The following is a 17,747-nucleotide window of genomic DNA, read 5'->3' as shown; positions in this document are numbered from 1 at the left end:
TACAATTTTTTTTGAGTAGAAAGAGCCCCGGCTGAGGGGGCGAGACACAGAGCCCCGGCTGAGGGGGCGAGACACAGAGCCCCGGCTGAGGGGGCGAGACACAGAGCCCCGGCTGAGGGGGCGAGACACAGAGCCCCGGCTGAGGGGGCGAGACACAGAGCCCCGGCTGAGGGGGCGAGACACAGAGCCCCGGCTGAGGGGGCGAGACACAGAGCCCCGGCTGAGGGGGCGAGACACAGAGCCCCGGCTGAGGGGTGAGCGCATTGCGCTGTTACCATGATACAGGATGCCTAGAAGAAGGAAGGACACGTGGCACGTGGATCCCAGGAGGTGTGTGACAACTTTCATGCGCTCAACCTCCCCCACTGCACCTCCCCCTCCCTCAACCTCAGCCACTGTGCCCCTGGCAATGCCCTGCTCCTTCCACCCCTAGAAACAGGCATGCTCCCAAATATGATAAACTCTGTGGGGTTGCCTCATGCTACATATTTCATTCATATAAAAATATATCCTGGTTTATATGTTTTTATTAACCAGATTACACCAAGCCTTTACTGCAGTGCTTTCTGGGACATACCAGGACATACCATTTCAGTGTAACTATTTTTCAAGCATTAAACAATAGTGGTCCACTTATGCTGCTTGATTAACATGCAGTGTACGTGATGCATGTATAAAGCGCATTACGCAGTTTGTCATAAGTCGCAACGTAAATTGCATAAATGTTTGGAATCTTAACCACTTCGCATCCAGACCTTCTTTTCTCCTTATGGACCAGAGCAGTTTTGAGGCTTTAGCCATGTCCCTATTTAAACAGCCATAACTTTATCCCTACTCACGACACCTAAATGATCTAGGTATCGTTTTTATCAGGACATACTGGACTTTCATAGGGAGGATATTTTGACCCAAGAAAAAAAAAAATTCTATGCATTTTAATGGGAAAAAGAGGGGAGAAAAAGAAAAATTGCATTAATCCTTAGGTTTTACCAATTCTAGTAAAAAATAAAAAAATGCTACAGTAGATAAACATGCCACCAGTATTACGTCCCCCATGAATAGATCGCCAGGCGCATCCCCAGTATCATCCCCCCCAGTATAGCCAGATGTGCCCCCAATATTAGCCCCCCAGTATAGCCAGATCTGTCCCCCGTATTTGCTAGCCCTTCAGATAGACCGATGCACCCCCCGGAATAGGGCCCACCATTATAGCAATATGTGTCCTCAGGATCAATGTTCCCCATTGTAGCCAGATGTGCCCCCAGGATTAGCGCCCCCTCCCCATTATAGCCAAATGTGCCCCCAGTGTTAGGTTATGGCCCCCAGGAACATCAGATGTGCCCCCCATTATTAATTCCCAAGCCCCTGTTACCCTGATGGTCCCCAAAATACGTTTCAACCCCCCCCCTTTCGGAACACTACCCCCACCCTCCGTTATGGGTAGCCAGATATGCCCCCCCCACTACTCTGCCCCCTCAGTGGCCAGAGCGATAAAAAAAAAAAACAAAAAAAAAAAGCCCCTGCAAGCAGAATCTCTCACCTTACCTGGTTCCTGCAATCATCCTTCAGCCCCAGCTTCCATTCACTGCGCTGCACTCAGCCCTGTGATAGCGAACACTGAGTCCCGGCTTGATGACGTCATCAAGCCGGGACCCGGATGTTCGGCATCACATGCACCACGGTGAATGGAAGCTGGGGCTGAAGGATGATCGCAGGAACCAGGTAAGGTGAGATATTATCCTTGCAGGGGCATTTTTCTTTATCGATCTGGCGCGGAGGGGGAGAGATAAAGGATCAACGCTGTTTGCTACATCGGTAATCGTTCATCCGCGGAGTGTCACTAATTTGTTACAAGGGAACATTTTCCCTTTCACCAATTAGTAAGGCAGCTGACAGTGCCGGGGGGTGCGCTCTGAAGCGCACCCGATCGTACACAGCAGGGCTGCTAGCAAGTCAGTATATCTACGTCATGGTGGCTTGGAGGGTGCCACAGATGACGTAGATATACTGTAGCAGTGGTCAAAGTGGTTAATGTGTGCTATGTTCACTTGTTAAGATTAACCACTTAAAGAGAACCAGAGACAAAAACACCCTCATGCATTTTATTACATTTATCAGTAGGAACATGACAGTAAACACCTACCCTGCTTTTAGTTTCATTCTTATCTGCTTAGTCTATTAGCAGCTGTGATAAGAATCCCCGACTGGCTCAGTCTAGATTTGACCTGGAATCATTATAGCCGAGTCACTCTTCTGTGGAGTCTTTTCAAGCCCAAGCCTGCCACCTCCTGGCTCAAATTTCCTGCTTTGCATACTGAGAGCTGTGATGACATGGGAGGGGCTGCTGCTGCTGAGAGAGAATCTCTGAAACAGACAAGTGTGGCTGCAAGCCTGCAATATGATCTGTGTGCTCTGTGTGCTCTCAGCATAGATACTAATGATGACTGCAGTTTCATTCCTATGAGAGACACTTCCTACAGGCAGCTGCACATCATACCAAAATGAAAGCACATAGATGAAAGGCTGCATTTAGCCTAAATAGCAGCCTAGTCTCATATAGCCTAGACCAGGGGCGCCTATACCAATAGGCAGTACAGGCAGCTGCTTGGGGCGGATGTTAGCCAGAAGGTGCCGCCCACCACTACTGTAACTTATTTTTCCCTCTGGAATATTGATTTTTACAGCTATGGAATGAAGGCTCTAGCACGAGTGAGGGGGGAGGAGCATGACATCACAGGAAGTGCAGAGCCGAGGCAAGGTGGGGAAGTGATTATGAGTTGGAGACTGAATGGCCTGTGGGGAGAAGCAGCTAGAAGCGTGCAGCTGGCGGAGGCTCTGACATGCTGAATGAATCTAAACAGAGACAGTGGTAAGACCAGTAAGCAGTAAGTGATACAGCGTTTCATTCTGGCGATTCATCACCACTGTATTGTCACTGCACCCTGTCCTGTTGATGCAGAGCAAACTTAAAAGGAAAACTTCCTTATGGCAAAGTGTGAACATAAACAAAGAAAAGGAATGCCCAGAGGTCTGCTTCGGGGTCCTGTGACCGATGAATGCTTTACGATCCTGTGAAGAGCAGTGCACATTATGTACCAGATAAGGCTGATATAACTTGAGCAAACAATACCCTCTATGCTTAGATAAACTTGTGATGCTAAATAGAGTTCCCTGGAATATTCTGTTTAAAAATACAGTAGTTGGACTGCTTGTAGTGCAGACAAGCACACATACCTTTGATTTTGTTTTTAATACTTTATTTTGCATATTTTACAGCTATTTTCTAAACTTTTCTGGGTCTTGTGGTACATAGGGTTACCAGATTATTTACCACAAGTACAAGTCCCAGTGTGAAGTACTGGTGGGGTATGTGAGACATATAGTGCCTGGTACACACCATGCAATTTCCCGTCAGATAGACTGGTCGAAATCGATATTTTCCGACAGATGTATTCAGATTTTTAATAATTTTTCTGATCAAGTTTCCAATCACTTCTATAGAAAATTGATCAAAAAAATCGATTGGAAATCAGATCAAACCTGTCGGAAATAATCAAATCAACCTGTCTTATCTGATGGGAAATTGCATGGTGTGTACCAGGCATTATATGTAGCCTTTTTAACCACTTGATGACCACAGTGTTAGACACCCCCCCCCCCCCCCCCCCTCCCCAAAGACCAGGCCACTTTTCAGCCTCCAGCTCAGCCCAGCTAAGGAGCCCAGTGATCGGACTCACCTCCTTTTTTTGCCCCTATGGGGACATGCCACCGGAGATGTCCGATCGCTGCTGCAGTTTGTTTATTTTTTTTTTCCCCAGCCTCTATGAGTCTCTCTCTCCCTCCCCTTCCCTCCTTCCCTCCACCATCAGAACTGGAACAGGACGGTGATCCGTCCTGCTCTCCGCCTCTCATAGGCATCAGCCTATGAGAGGACGGCGTTCCCCGGCCAATCAGAGGCCGGTGAACCCCAATCTCGTACAGTGCTGCCGAGGACCGCAGCGATCTACACTTGTAAACAAAGGGGATTTCTTCCCCCATACGTTTACAAGCAGGGCTCTGACCCTGCCTCTAACTTCACCCCATCAGACAAAAAAAGGGGGGTGCTGCGCCAGTCTTTTCCTGCCACTTGCGTGTACCCTCCAACTGATCAGGGCCATGCTCCTCTTCAAGCATGAATGCAGCCGCAAAGCGCCTGCGCAAGTGCAGCCATTCCTGTGCAATAAGCCGTATCCGCCTGTGCATGAGCGGCTCTGAGACACTACACAAGCGTGGCCATGCTCACGTGGGTACAGCAAGGCTCTGCTCATGCTTGAAGAGGAGCGCACCGATCAGCTAGAGGGGGGGGGGGGGGGGGGCGCCACAGGTTTTCTTGCCTGGAGTGACAAAGTCTAGAGGCGCCCCTGGCCTAGACAGCACATCCAGAACAACTCATAACCCGGAAGCAGATGGAATATGAGCCGGCGGCCATATTTGATTTTTCCTGGAGCAATAATAAATAAATAAATAAAAAATAAAAAATAAAAAACACTAAAAAAAAGGCACACCAGAGCGGCGAAATTATCAGGTAGAGCATTTATTCTTTACAAGCTATTGACTGATATGTTTATTTTGTGTGAACCGTTCATCTCTGGTTCCCTTTAACGACCGCCTAACGCCGATAGGCGTCGGCGGGTCGTTAGTGGTTTTGCATGGAAACGACCGCTCGTTCGAGCGGCCTTTCCATGCCAGTTCACGGAGGGTGTCTCTGTGAACAGTGTGCGAGCCGCCGATCGCGGCTCGCACACGTAATGTAAACACGCGGGGGAACAAATCCCCGCTGTTTACATCATACAGCGCCGTAAGGCAGATCGGCGATCCCCGGCCTCTAATTGGCCGGGGATCGCCGGCATATGATAGGCTAAAGCCTATCCTATCCGGCGCAGGACTGATATCCGTCCTGCGCCGCTCAGATGGTAAGGGAGAGGGAGGGAAAGTCGGGGAGGGCGGAAAGCGCTGCGGAGGGGGGCTTTGAAGAGCCCCCCCCCCCCCGGAAAGCGTGGGTAGCCGGCGGCGATCAGACCCCCCCAGCAGGACATCCCCCTAGTGGGGAAAAAACGGGGGGGGGGGGGGGCAGGGAAGTCTGATCGCCCTGGCTATTTCCTGATCGGTGCTGCGGGCTGGAGAGTCCACGCAGCACCGATCAGAAGAAAATCCCCTGGTCCTTAAGTGGTTAATGTTCTTTAGTGAATCCACCACAAGGAGGCATAGATCATGAGTTAAGTTAGATAAGGACAGATAAAGCATGAGTTAATAAAATAAGGTGGTATAATTAACCACTTCTTTCCAAACGGATGTTTTAAAACAACCTGTTTTGCAGGAGACATGATCGAAAAAATACACCTGCGGATACTGCGCATGGCCACTTTCCAACGCCTATGGGCGGTCGGGAAGTGGTTAAGATAAGTTTAGTGAAATAACCCCATTGTTTCCTTACCAAGAAAAAAAACTTGCATTATTAGGGCACCCCCATCTTTTTTCACTTAAAACAATTAATGACAGCACTAATGCCAAGTACCTGTGTATTACTGCCCTCTTTTAAATACTGGATTTCTCTTCTCAGCATTTCATTTTCTTTGCCCAGCTGAAATAGACGCTCTTTCGCTTCTGTAAGTCCAGACTCAACTAGTCCTTGTTCCTCCCTCTGTCTCTCCCTCTTTAAGAGTTCTTCAAGACGTTCCTTCATTTCCTGATTTTTTTGCTTCATGGTCTCTAAACAGAGCATTTATGTTATGTGTTATTCATGCAGCCAAACCCCCCCCCCCCCCCCCCCCAAAAAAAAAACAAAAACAAATTGAGCACACAAAACATTCCACTTTTCCAGTTTCCCAGTGTAAAAAAGGTCAGTTTGTTTACCTTGAAAAAAGAAAAAAAAAAAAAAAGGAGCGATGACAAGCAGACAGAAATAAGTGTTATCCTACAGAAATACAACTCCAATCTCAGTATGTGCTACCAAAAAAAAAAAAAAAAAAAAAAAAAAAAAAAAAAAATTAGGTTGGCCATACACTGGTCGATTTGCCATCAGATTCGACCAACAGATAGATCGCTCTCTGATCGAATCTGATCAGAGAGGGATCATATGGCTGCCTTACTGCAAACAGATAGTGAACCGATTTCAGCCTGAAACCGTTCACAATCTGTGGTGCTGGTGCTGCTGCCGCCGCTCCCTCCCCCTCCATACATTACCTGCTCCGCCGGCGCGACTCCCCAGGTCTCTGCTGTCTTCTTCTCCGCTCTGGTCTGGTCTCCGGCATGTTTCACTTCTTCCTGCCCGGCAGGAAGAAGTGAAGCATGCCGGAGACCAGACCAGAGCGGAGAAGACAGCAGAGACCAGGTGACTCGCGCTGGCCCGAACAGGTAATGTATACCAGCTGTATTGCGTCAGTCGTCGGGCATTCGAACACCGCTATCGACGCTCTCCCGACCCGCCGGCGATCGAGAAAGATCTTCCGCACGGACCGATCGACAGGAATGATCAATTTCGGATGGAAATCGATCGTTCTGTCAGCGGTGTGCTCGGCGATTTCACAGCCAATTCGATCACTGTGATCGAATCGGCCGTATATCGGCGGGAAAATCGTTAGGTGTATGGGCCCCTTAAAAAAAATTCAGAAGGATTCAATACCTACCATACACTGCACGTCAATTTCCAATAGGTTCCAGCAGGGAATCGATTGAAAATCAATTGAACTACAGTGTGGCACTGTTTGATGCAGTGCAAAGCTATATAGGCCATCCATCTGTCAATGCTCTTGCCCTGCACCCGATTTGATACTTTCAATTGTTTAGAAAAAGTTAGTTTGAGTCCTATGGGAGAAAAGCGCTTTACAAATGTTATTGTATTATTGTATTGTATAAAAAAGGGGGATCAATCTGATATTTTGGGGAATATCGATTCTCATACCTCTCAACCTCCACATGGTCCTTTGCAGACACTCCTGTTGCCACGGTTATGCCCTTGTTCCAAGGCACACGTTTGTTTGCGGCCTCATTCCAGTGTACTCATGCGCAAATTCAGGCACCAAAATACTCATTTTTGCATATAAGAAGCTTTCATGCAGCAGGACCTAGTGCAAAATTGTCTATGAGCTTTGGTGTGTTATGCTGGGAATATATGGGTCGTTTCTGAGCTGATTAGATACATAATTTCCGACATGTCCGATCACCTTTTGATCATTTTACTGCTCGATTTGTCATTGAAGTGAATTGAAAAAAAAAGATAAGATAAACGGAGCGGAAGATAAGAGAGAGTGGGGATCGAGCGGAAATACGATCGGGCGCAGAATCGACCACCAGAAACAACCCGTGTATTCCCAGCATAAGTCTTGCTACCAGTTACTGTTTGCTTTTCCCATTGTGACATTGGCCTGTTTGCTTTCTCTTGATCAGTCTACCCTGCCTACCCTCTAACCTACACCTACCCCTAGTGAGAGAGTCAAACAGCACCTGCAAAGCCTTACAGTTACATTTGTACTTTGTAACATTTTAAAAAGGTTTGCTAGCTGCACAAATATAGACCCCAAAATGTCTCTATTTAGCTACCTCCCTAAACCTCCTCCCTTACAGGGGAAATCAAACCTTCTGAAATGCAGTCAAATGAAGGACACTTGAAACCTTTTGCACTCAGCCCGCCATGGCTACCTGTTGAGTACTGGTACTAGTGAAGTCCATTCTCTGAGAGTGCAGGGTGCATTGTATTTTTCTGCTGTTTCTGTTTGTGCGGATTTGGATTTGTCCCCAGCAGCTTCCTAGCAGCGCTGTGATTTTTCCATTGTATTGCTTCTGAAATGTATGCTTGACAAATTCAGATACAGGAAAATTGCCAGATGCAGCCTCAGACAACAGAACAGCTTTAAAGAAGATGCACACCATTTCTGGTAGAATGTGATCATATAGGCAAGCCCAACAAAACATAAGGCACCTACTCAATGAGAAAATTATAACTGTAATATATAGAGGAAGGACATGGGGCAGCAGGCTGAAGATATGTACCCTTGCACTAGATGGACAGGGTGCTTTCACACTGCATCAGTTACATTCTGTCATAATGGACAATGCAATTTTGTTTTGATGGTACATTCACATCGGGGGCGGTGGGTTCCATCATAGTAACATCCAGCATGCTGTGCATTTACCAGACCATCAATATACGTTATGTGTTGCACCATACATCTAATTCGCAGAGCGACTTTTCACCACCATTGCCATTTTATTGCAACATGTATAGTGTGAAAGGACCCTAAAAATGTACTGGGGAGCAACTCAGACATGGAAGGGTCTTTTGCAATGTGTTATGCCTGCTTATCCGTACAGGCTTGTTTTACTATAGGGCAGGCTTTCTCAACCAGGGTTCCCTGGAACCCCAGGGTTCCTTGAGGACTCTGCAGGAGTTCCTTGGATTTTCCCCCGATTGTGGAGGAAGTATATTAAAGCTCATTACAATATGGGGTACTGTAAAAAGAAGCACTAAATTGGGGGTCAGGATAAGAATGAACACAGTATAATGAGTGGCAGTGTAATAGGAGTTAGTGAAATTAACAGCCTCACCTACTTTTAAAGACCATGCCTCCGGAAAAATAAATGCAGGGGTTCCTCGAGATTAAAAAAAATCGAAAAATGGTTTGCAGGGGTTCCCTGAGATCTGAAAGTTATTTGCAGGGTTCCTCCAGGGTAAAAAGGTTGAGAAAGGCTGCTATAGGAACTGCATAGTAAACCTCTGATTATACTGTATAAGGGTAACCATATTTGACAAATAAAGTGGATTATACCATCCCACCATAGAGATCAAGATCAAGGGAAATATCAAATAAAACATCTATGGGAATACAACAATTTGAAACTTATACTAATGAACTGATAATTAAATGTGAGCACCAATACATCTGGATAGGCATTACATGGTTAAAACAGAGTTTCAAGGTTTTAAAAGATATATGGTAATTTGTTTTGGGTTTTTTTTTCCTATCAGAGGGGAAGCCATCAGGAAAGGACTTTAATTTGCTGTTTAAAGTGGTCTAACACCCAGCATTTCAACTTTGCTTTAAAAGATTGCTTACAGCTTAGAAACTATTATGCCAGATTTTTTTTTTGCAGAAATTCACTGAATGGGTTCATCTGGCTGATGACTTCCACTTTCTACTCTTTTTGTAATGTCTTGTCATCTTATTTAACTGTATGCTGTATATAGGCCTAAGTGCAACGTAGTATAGATGTAACATAAGGGAAAGCCTTGTTTCCATTCAAAAGGAATGGACCAAGAGCCTGTAACGCAAAGAGGACTTACTACAGACCAATTGCTTCGCTGAGGGGTAACGAACATGTAGAGATAAGCATCTGTATATCTGTTTACTGAATAAACTCCTGAAAGCTTTGACGACGTCTAAGAAGTTCTATCTCCGATGTGGTTCCTGTGATGAGTCGAGTGATCACACTTCCTGTGATATGGTGCCAAACGAAGGTGTAGTGTTGTTGCCCATAGCAACCAACAAAGATTTATTACAAAGTGGTTTCTTACCTTTTAGTTTGTTATTTTCTACAAGTAATTGTTTGATTTGCTCCAACATTTCGGACTCATTTTTATTTGAGAGGTTTTTCTGAGGGAAATCTAGGTGTCCGTTCATCATCTCGGCCCCACCTGTCTGATTAGCCATTGCTGAAGCAAGTAAAGCAAAAGAAACAAGTCAAAATTACGCATTAAAATTTTGTTACATGCATGCACAACAATTTACATAAGATTTGCAGAAAATATCAATATCATTTATTAATAAATTTGACTAATAACGGCAAAATTGTGGTTCCACAAGTCCCAAACTTTGCAAAAGATTGACTTGGAATTTTGCCTGAGGCCAATCATATTTGGTACCTGATAATTAACTGTGAGCATGATATCTAGCAAACATTTATTTTAATCTGCATGCATTCATGGGTAAATACAGTGTATTTAGGTATGATAGAAAATAAAAAGAGGGAAAATACAGCCATTTAAAGTCGTCTGAAATTCAGCATTTCTACTTTGCTCTAAAAGATTCCTAAGGGCTCGTTTCCACTAGAGTGAATCTGCATGCGTTTCCTGCATGCAGATTCGCTCAACCAATACAAATGGATGGCGCCGGTTCCACTTGTCAGGAATTCTGTGCGGCTCGCTATGCAGAAAAAAATCTGCACAGCAGAGCCGTCAGAATTCGCACGCCGCACACGAATCGTCTGTCATGTAACTAAATAGGAAAACTGCAAGCACTTGAGTCTTGCGGTTTTCCCGTCGTTTCCGCGTGCGATTTCGTTTAAGAACCCATGTCAATGTTTGCCAGCATTGACATGGTTAAAATCTCATCATTAAAATCGTGAACGATTCCGCATGAAAACGTCAAATCTGCAACCATATGCGGATTCGTTGATGCGTTTTCCGCGAGCAAATCGCGCCGCACAAGTGGAACCGTACCCTTACAGTTTTAAAGCTACTATCCCAGAAAAAAAATTGTAGCAGAACATCATTGAAACAGTTAAACAGCACCTTGTCCTGCCATGGAAATGCTATTCAGCTTGAGATTCGCATCCAAACTGGAGATAACAGTATGGTCCTTTTTCCACTACACAGCTGAATCGCAAATCGCTAGTGATGTTTAAATTGCTAGAGTTGCTTCTTTATCATAGAAATCATGAGAAGTATTTTCCACTCCAGTGATTCGATTTGTAAATCGCAATCGCTTTCTGGAGCGATTTTGAGAGGTATAATGCAATGCAAATTAAAAATTGCAATTGCATAACAAAATTAATGAAAAACCACAATCGCTGGCATTTGTGATTTGGATTGCTTGTGGAAAAGGGCCCTATCTTTGTTTACATTCCAATGTTACATTTGTGTGTAAACAACTGAAAAACTCTGAGAAGCTCTCTGTACTTCAAGCATACACACAGTTCAGAACAGGTCACTAGAAGATTTTAATATATAATAAAAAGCATCGGGAATAAAATGCAATGGCAGCTTTCAGGGCAAAATAAACTACACTTTGGAAACTTGCAATTTGTAGACCGACAATATGGTAACTGTATGAGTAATAAAAAGGAAAACACATTTTTATTGAATTTTATGTCAGAGTTTCAGACCACTTTAACCACTTATCTGGCAATGCAGGTTGAGTAGCCAGAAAGTAAAAGCCAACGGGCATGTGGCCTCTCCCAACTGATCCACAACAATGAGCAGTATGGCGACGTAGTGGATTGCACTCTCGCTTGCAGCGCTTTGGTCCCTGGTTTGAAATTCTAGCCAGGGCATTATCTGCACAGTTTCTTCCCACATCCCAAAAACAGACGCATAAATTAATTGGCTTCCCCCTAAATTAGCACTAAACTATAATGGACATATGACTATGGTAGGGATTATATTTTGAGACCCTCTGAGGGACAGTTAGAGACAAGACTATATACTCTAATGTGCTGCAGAAAATGTTGGCACTATATAAATAGTAATAATAACAACCCACATAGCTTTCACTATTATGTATGAGCCGAGCACTGTTTCTCGAGCAGCAGAAGTGCATCCGCTTATGTTTGAGGAGGGAGCCACGCAAGAGAGGACTAAGTTACTTGCATGACGGCCTCTTTATGTGGCACTCTACGCTACTTCCTCCTACACAGTGGAAGTTCCGGCCATGTGACAGGAGGGTGGAGTTGCGTAGTAAGAGGCTATCATACAGGACCGCCGGGTCCTCCATACTCCAAGTTCTATACACGCTGTCACTGTACACTAGCGGCAGACATAGGATCTAAGAATAAATCCTAGCTATAGTTGACAACAATTATACATTTTTACAAGAACCTGGGACTCTTGGCTCTACTACCTTAATTCACCCGGCCCCAACACTTGACTTTCTTTTAACCATTTACCGCCATCCTAACGTATTAAAACGTCATGCTTACCGCTATTAACAGCAACATGACGTTTTAATACGTCGCGCATTCCCGCCGCTGCTACCGCCGTGTGTCCGCCGCTACCGCCGCCATTACCGTCGGGATCCCGTGCTGGGCGATTGGGGAAGAGGACTGAACAGTCCTCTACCCAATCGCAGTGCCTGGAGTGAATGGACGTGACCGCGAACAGCGGCTACGTCCATTCACATAAACAGGAAATGTAACAGTTTAATAAAGTGTGTAAAAAAAAAAAAAAAAAAGTGAACACGTCCTATGAGTGTTCACCAGCGCCATCTTGTGGCCAAAAAGTATATTACACTTACAAAATACATACATTTTCAAGTATATACACATCATTAATAAAATTACACTTCCAACCCTCCCCCCCAAATAAAACACTTGTAAAAAAAAAAAATCAGCTTAAAAAAAAAAAAAAATAGTTGCCTTAGGGACTCAGCTTTTTTTATTCTATATTTTATGGGGGAAAATTAATTTTAATTTATTACATAGGGGCTTGTAATTATGGCCAGAACAAACAGAAAAATAACCACTTATATTTCAAAATAATATACTGTCGCCATACATTGTGGTAGGGACATAATCTAAACGGTTTAATTATCGGGACCACTGGGCAAATAAAACGTGTTTGTTTTATCCACAGGAGAATGTTTAATTTTAAAACTATAAAGGCTGAACACTGAGAAATAATGATTTTTTTTCTTTTTTTTTCTGTTTTTCTCATTAAAATGCATTTAGAATAAAAAAATTCTTAGCAAAATGTACTATCCACAGAAAGCCTAATTGGTGGCGAAAAAAACGAGGTATAGATCATTTTCTTGTGATAAGTAGTAATAAAGTTATTAGGGAATAAAAGGGAGGAGCGCTGACAACTGAAAATTGCTCTGGTCCGTTAGGATAAAAACCCTTGGGGGTGAACTGGTTAATGACTAATTGAAAGATGCAGTAATTATCTCCCCTCACTTACAGATATGACAAATTAGCTACCCAACTAATTTTCTTCCTGGATGCTGGTTTTGAAGTAATGATCTAAAATGTAGGCCTCTGCACAGACATTTGTTTTTGTTTAAAGGAAAGGTTCAGGGAGGGTGGAGGAAAAATAAAAATCAATTTCCACTTACCTGGGGCTTCCTCCAGCCCGTGGCAGGCAGGAGGTGCCCTCGCCGCCGCTCCGCAGGCTCCCGGTGGTCTCCGGTGGTGCGCCCGACCTGGCCAGGCCGGCTGCCAGGTCGGGCTCTTCTGCTCTCCAAGTCCTAGTACTTCTGCGTCCCACGCCGGCGCGCTGACGTCATCGGACGTCCTCCGGGCTCTACTGCACATGCGCAGTAGTTCTGCGCATGCGCAGTACAGCCCGGCGGACGTCCGATGACGTCAGAGCGCCGGCGTGGGACGCAGAAGTACCAGGACTTGGAGCGCAGAAGAGCCCGACCTGGCAGCCGGCCTGGCCAGGTCGGGTCGGCCACCGGAGACCACCGGGAGCCTGCGGAGCGGCGGCGAGGGCACCTCCTGCCTGCCACGGGCTGGAGGAAGCCCCAGGTAAGTGGAAATTGATTTTTATTTTTCCTCCACCCTCCCTGAACCTTCCCTTTAAAGTTTGCAATTGACTTAACTCCATTGTACAGTATATCTTCTGTACTCATAACATGTTGCTCCCCATGAAAGGAAAGCTACTTTTGCAATGTTACCCTAAAGCTGGCCATACACTAGGCCGATTCCCCGCCGATCGAAAGCAGATTCCATCACTGGGATTGAATCTGCTGTAAAATCGTTAATGTTAACGCTAAATTTCGATCTATTTTGACCCGAAATAGATCGATCCCATCGATCGCTCCATGCAGGAAATTACCGTCAATCACCCCCACGGGTAGGGAGCGCATCGCTAGCAGCGTTCGAGTGCCCGACGCAATACAGCTGCTATACATTACCTGCTCCGCCGGCGCGACTCCCCTGGTCTCCGCTGTCTTCTCCGCGCTGGTCTCCGGATCCGGCTGGCTTCACTGAATTTCCTGTCCCGGCTGGAAGTATAAACAGTAGAGGGCGCTCTACTGTTTAAACTTCCCCCAGACAGGAAGAAGTGAAGCCTGCCGGACCCGTAGACCAGACCAGAGCGGAGAAGAAGACAGCAGAGACCAGAGGAGTCGCGCCAGCGGAGCAGGTAATGTATGCGGGGGGGGGGGGGGGGGGGGGGAGGAGTGGCGGCACCACCCCCACAGATTGTGAACAGTTTCAGGCTGAAATCGGTTCACAATCTGTTTGCAGTAAAGGCAGCCATACGATCCCTCTCTGATCAGATTCGATCAGAGAGGGATCTATCTGTTGGTCGAATTCGATGGCAAATCGACCAGTGTATGGCTACCTTAAGGCTAGGTTCTCAATGGGTGTTGTGTCCCCTGTAACAGAAGGATCACTACCAAATGAAAAAGCAGAGCAGTGAAGCATACAGTCAATGAAAAGTATGTTACTCTGTATCTATTAATGTGCACATTTGGCAGTAATACACTGCATGCATGCATGCATGCAGGACGATTCTATGCTGCAATGCACCTGCCGCACTGTGAAATTTGCAGGTTGTGTATTGAAGTACAGCAAGCAGTGTTAAAACCGTGGCCGTTATGTCACAACGCACCACTGTGAATGTAGCCTCACTGTTTTGTTGAAAGCTCAATAAAACCTTTGAAACCAAAATGCAATTTCTATACCTAACAAGCATTTCTGTATCTGCATTCATTTACACAAAAAGGATAATTTCCCTCCAGATATGGCTGAGAATGCTAAGACTTGCAAAACCATATTGGTAAAAATAACAACAGACTGGTGACAAACAAAAATGGGCTTCGCAACAGTGAAAGAAACGAAAGTGAAAGCAACTGCTTTTTCTCTTTCCTTCCTTATTTTATTAATAGAATTGCTTTATGTTTGACTTGAAGTGTATGCCATTATTTCACTACCAGCATTTACAATAAAGCAAAGAGCAGCGCAATATAAAAACACAGATAAATAAAATTCTTGAACAGTTCAGGAAACAAAGGGTGCAGCACAAGTACTGGAGTAAACACAGAAGGAAGGGCAGAGTCCATGCATGACTAACACTTGCGAAAGTATCAGAGGATAAGAGTGAAAGAGATGGGCCAATAATATGTAAAATTTACAATATTTGTATTATTAGTTTTTATTGGGCATCACTTTTTCATCTGTGACCCTCCATACCATTAGGGCTCGGTCAATGCGACACGTTTATCCATCCAGATTAATCACAGCCACCCCAAACTCGCGTTCCATTCGAGCTGAACAGATCCGCTTCAACAGAGCAATGTGAACAGATCATATTAATTAACATATGGTCCATTCACAGTCCGTTTACTTACGCTCAACTACCAACTTTAATATAAAATGAAGTACTATTTACATTGCGGTGCACATCCTGAAAAATAGGATCGTACCATTGACCCATACAATGCAGTATAAAGTCCATAGAGTTTATGCCCGCATTGTGTGCAATTGACCAATAACCAGCATGCTCTGCGCAATTCCACCGGCACTGCAACAGAAGTATGGTAGTGTGGAAGAGTCACTGAAATATAATTGCATCACACAGCAATCCGATTATTTTGTCCATTTTGCCATGCTATAACGACATAGTGTGAAAGGACACTTTAAGTGTAACTTAAATTAAAAATCCATCAGGAAAGAGGAAAATACATCCACAGTGACACTCTCCAGTCTCCTGGGTCCCTTAAAGCCTCCACTCAAAGCAGCTGATGGCCATTCATAACTGCATATTCTGTCATAATTAGAAATGCTGTTTCCATGCTGGTCTACTTTAGGTTACCCAGCAAGAAATATCATAGGGAACAGTTCTTTAAAGGGGAACTGAAGGAAGAGGTATACGGAGGCTGCCATATTTATTTCCTTTTAATCAATACCAGTTGCCTGGCAACCCTGCTTGTCTATTTCTCTGCAGTAGTATCTGAATAACACCAGAAACAAGCATGCAGCTAGTCTTGTCAGATCTGACTTTAAAGTCTGAAACACCTGATTTGCTGCATGCTTGTTCAGGGGCTATGGCTAATAGTAATAGAGGCAGATGATCAGCAGGGCTGCCAGGCAACTGGTATTGCTTAAAAGTAAATAAACATGGCAGCCTCCATATACCTCTCTTCAGTTCCCCTTTAATCACAGTACCCGCTTACAGCACAAAGCGTTGTGATTGGGCAACGTGTGGGCGTGGTTTAATACAACCTATTGGAAACCTAGCAGTTCGAGAGAGTGCCATCCACCCTAAACTAGCGCCACTGTTTCCACATTTGTTGCATGACATCTGCAAAATACACATAAATAGCTCAAGAGCAGCTATTCCAGCTTCTTTACACAACCAATGAGTATGGAGGGCCCCAACCTCCATGGGATGAATGTGTCACTACAAAAAAAAACAACAACAAAAAAAACAACACGCAAGGCAGAGTTGAAAGGGGATGCAAAGATGTCACTTTCTATGGAACATTTAACCTATGCGACAGACACTGAGATGAGAATGCTGGCTATCTTCTAACAGCATGCTGTTGCCACAGTTTTTAGCAGGTTTCCTAAAAAGTTATCCAAGGTGCAGAATGAGCATTAAAGATGACACCTTTTAAAGGACATCCAAGGGGAAAATAAGCTGATGAGAAAAACAATTTCTGTCCTACTCCTAAAAATGACTTTTTTGAATATGCCAGTTTTATTTTATATTTAAATCTAGTTTTAAAATTTGTAGTTTCATTGTCTCTGCTCAATGACACCTTCATTGAAGTATGTCAGAGATGAAATCTATGAATTATTGACCCTTTTTATCTCTTTCATGCTCTCAGAAGCAATTTACTGACAGGAAAGTGTTTTATGGCTGTAATTACTTATCAGTGAGGGTTATGCTAGTCTGACCCCGTCCAACCCAGACAGAAACTGTCACTTACATACCTGATGTTTAACTTTCAGGCAGAGAAAGAAAAAAAAAGGAACACAGCTTAGTTTGGCACTGTACATACACATGTCTATCTTGTCCTTTAGGCATATCAGCTTTTAGCTTTCCGAATCTGATTTCACGTGTGTAAAGTTCCAGCTCAGCCACTAGTTATTCCAGTAAGATAAGCTCGGTACTGGAAAGCAAGGTGACCCAGGAAGAAGCAGGAAGGCTGCTTGGAGAATAGCAACAGGACAGTCGGCAGTCGGCACGACTCTAGACAGGGTGGAGCACAAGAACTCAGCACAGACATAAAGGGAAGAATACAAGGAAGTATCACCGCCGCAGACAAGGAAGATGCAGTCAAACGCAACATAATACATCCATCTCAAGGAAAAGCATATCAAGAAGTTTAGTGAAAGTACTGCCGTCAGATCACACAGACGAGTGAAGCACCCAGCTGACGTCTGCTATGCCCAATGATGGAACCGATATCGCGGATGCAGCATTACCTGATGGCTGGTGTCCCCCTGTTACAGTGCACTGCTGCGAGCTTCTACTCTCACCTGTCCTACTGCTGACAGCTACATAACACACCCCACACGGCACGTGTCATGTGACTCTGACATCATCCCAGGGGAGATTCCCAAGACAAAGCACGTGATTGCGTTTGCGGGGTCAGATGATTGGCAGACGAGCGCCGATTGGGCGAACGTCAGCGAGATTAGCACGTGCGCCGTGGCCCTGCTTTGTATCATAATGACATCACCGTTGCGTAAAAAATGTACGTTATACATATTTCAGAGTAACGTCCAGTTTCCAAACAATGACTTTAAAAAAACAACAACAA

At 44.7% G+C, this 17,747-nt stretch overlaps 1 protein-coding gene across 2 annotated transcripts in view; it reads right to left on the bottom strand.

Annotated features, from left to right (window-relative positions):
• The window catches only part of OPTN (optineurin), a 77,295-nt gene extending 59,749 nt beyond the window's left edge, over nucleotides 1-17,546 (bottom strand). Inside the window, exons 1-3 of one of the 2 annotated variants that reach the window (XM_068276134.1) lie at nucleotides 17,464-17,546; nucleotides 9,551-9,688; nucleotides 5,555-5,748 (exon numbers count right to left, since the gene is read on the bottom strand). In XM_068276134.1, coding sequence (XP_068132235.1) covers nucleotides 5,555-5,748; nucleotides 9,551-9,686 — 330 coding nt within the window. In that variant the 5' untranslated portion in view covers nucleotides 9,687-9,688; nucleotides 17,464-17,546. Of the gene's footprint in view, nucleotides 1-5,554; nucleotides 5,749-9,550; nucleotides 9,689-17,409 lie in introns of both variants that reach the window. The other variant, XM_068276133.1, reaches the window with a different exon arrangement.
• Between the last annotated feature and the right edge of the window lie 201 nt (nucleotides 17,547-17,747).

This window comes from Hyperolius riggenbachi, chromosome 3, assembly GCF_040937935.1.
Source record: "Hyperolius riggenbachi isolate aHypRig1 chromosome 3, aHypRig1.pri, whole genome shotgun sequence".
NCBI classification, from domain to species: domain Eukaryota; kingdom Metazoa; phylum Chordata; class Amphibia; order Anura; family Hyperoliidae; genus Hyperolius; species Hyperolius riggenbachi.
This window is presented reverse-complemented; position numbering and strand designations above follow the sequence as displayed.